At 41.3% G+C, this 1,615-nt stretch overlaps 1 protein-coding gene across 1 annotated transcript; it reads left to right on the top strand.

The window, feature by feature from the left end:
• Positions 1 to 208: 208 nt before the first annotated feature.
• On the top strand, positions 209 to 1,144 carry LOC142007680 (olfactory receptor 51G2-like). Its single transcript, XM_074984369.1, has one exon. The coding sequence runs from the start codon at positions 209 to 211 to the stop codon at positions 1,142 to 1,144; it is 936 nt and encodes a 311-aa protein (XP_074840470.1).
• Positions 1,145 to 1,615: the final 471 nt, after the last annotated feature.

Below are 1,615 nucleotides of genomic sequence, written 5' to 3'. Positions count from 1 at the left end.
CTGCAGGTCTGATCCAGTCTCTCAATTCCTTTCTCTTATTGTAGTATAAATCCAAGATTATGTTTTTGCTGATCTTTCATGGGCTCCTGGGAGTCTTTTGACTTGCACTGAGAAGAGATTAATGTCTCATTAAATATCGTCTTGTCTCCTGTTCTTTTTCTCTTTCAGGAAGGAATTTTTAGAACTCCTCAGAACTGACCTGTGAATTATGTCAGCTGTGAATGACACCAAATTCACTCATGCAGAGTTTATTCTTTCAGGGTTTGCGGGGCATGAAGACATCCATCAATGGATCTCTATCCCCTTCTGCTTAATATATATTCTTTCAATAACAGGAAATGCTGCTATTATATTCCTTATAAAAACAGACCCTACACTCCAAGAGCCCATGTACATTTTTCTTTCCATGCTGGCCCTCACTGACCTTATCTTAATGATAGCTACCATGCCAACAATCCTGGGCGTATATTTTTTTAACTCTAGGGAAATAAGCCTCAGTTCCTGTTTTGCCCAACTCTTCTTCATCCACACACTCCAGTTCACTGAATCTTCTGTGCTCCTGTTGATGGCTTTTGATCGCTTCATTGCAATATGTTATCCACTGAGGTACGCTTCCATCTTAACACAGCCAAGAATAGCCAAGCTGGGGCTTATCTCTGTGATAAGATCAGTGGTCCTTATATTCCCTCTACCCTTTCTCCTGAAACGGTACCCATACTGTCGAACCAATGTCCTCTCCCATTCTTACTGCCTGCACCAGGATGTCATGAAGCTGGCTTGTTCAGATATCACAGTCAACAACATCTATGGCTTGTTTGTTTCATTCTCAGTGATGTGGTTGGATTCGCTGCTCATTTTCATCTCATATGTGATGATCCTCAAAACAGTGCTGAGCCTCACATCCCGCACAAAATGCCTCAAAGCCCTGAACACCTGTGTCTCTCACCTCTGCGCTGTCCTGCTTTTCTACACACCAGCGATCGGACTGGCTCTGTTACATAGATATGGGAGTAGCTCTTCTCATTTGCTTCAGGTTGTCTTGGGCTATGTCTACCGGCTGGTTCCACCTGTGATCCATCCAATCGTGTACAGCATGAAAAGTGAACTCCTGCGTGGGAAGATAATAAGGGTGTTTGTCAAGTGAAGGGTCCATTCATCATCCAGCTCCTGTGCTGGTGATATGGAGAGGCTAAATAATTTTTTTGCACTTTTCCTTACTGTTGAAGGTGTGAGTGAGATTCCCACACCTGAGACATTCTTTTAGGTGACAAATGTGAGGTGCTGTACCACAATTAAGAGTCAGTTGAGGTCATGATGCTTTACCCCATATTCATCAGAGTGGTAGGATCATGAAATCATTGTAATGGAATTGTGATACAACTGTCACAAAATGTCTTCTAAGAGCTCCTTAGAAAAGTTGTTATTTGCATGACATGTTTTTTTTTCATTTTTGTCTGCATGCTTCTTTTTTGTACCTGAAGTTGTGAATATTAACTATATATGTGTAATTCAAATGAGCTCACTCTGGCTAAAACCCACAACCAGTGAAGAATCTCAACATTGCTAATATCTCATTCACAAATATAATGAACAAAAGAAGAGCTTAGTCTTCCTC

The sequence above is a fragment of the Carettochelys insculpta genome, chromosome 1 (assembly GCF_033958435.1).
Source record: "Carettochelys insculpta isolate YL-2023 chromosome 1, ASM3395843v1, whole genome shotgun sequence".
Lineage (NCBI taxonomy): Eukaryota > Metazoa > Chordata > Testudines > Carettochelyidae > Carettochelys > Carettochelys insculpta.
This window is presented reverse-complemented; position numbering and strand designations above follow the sequence as displayed.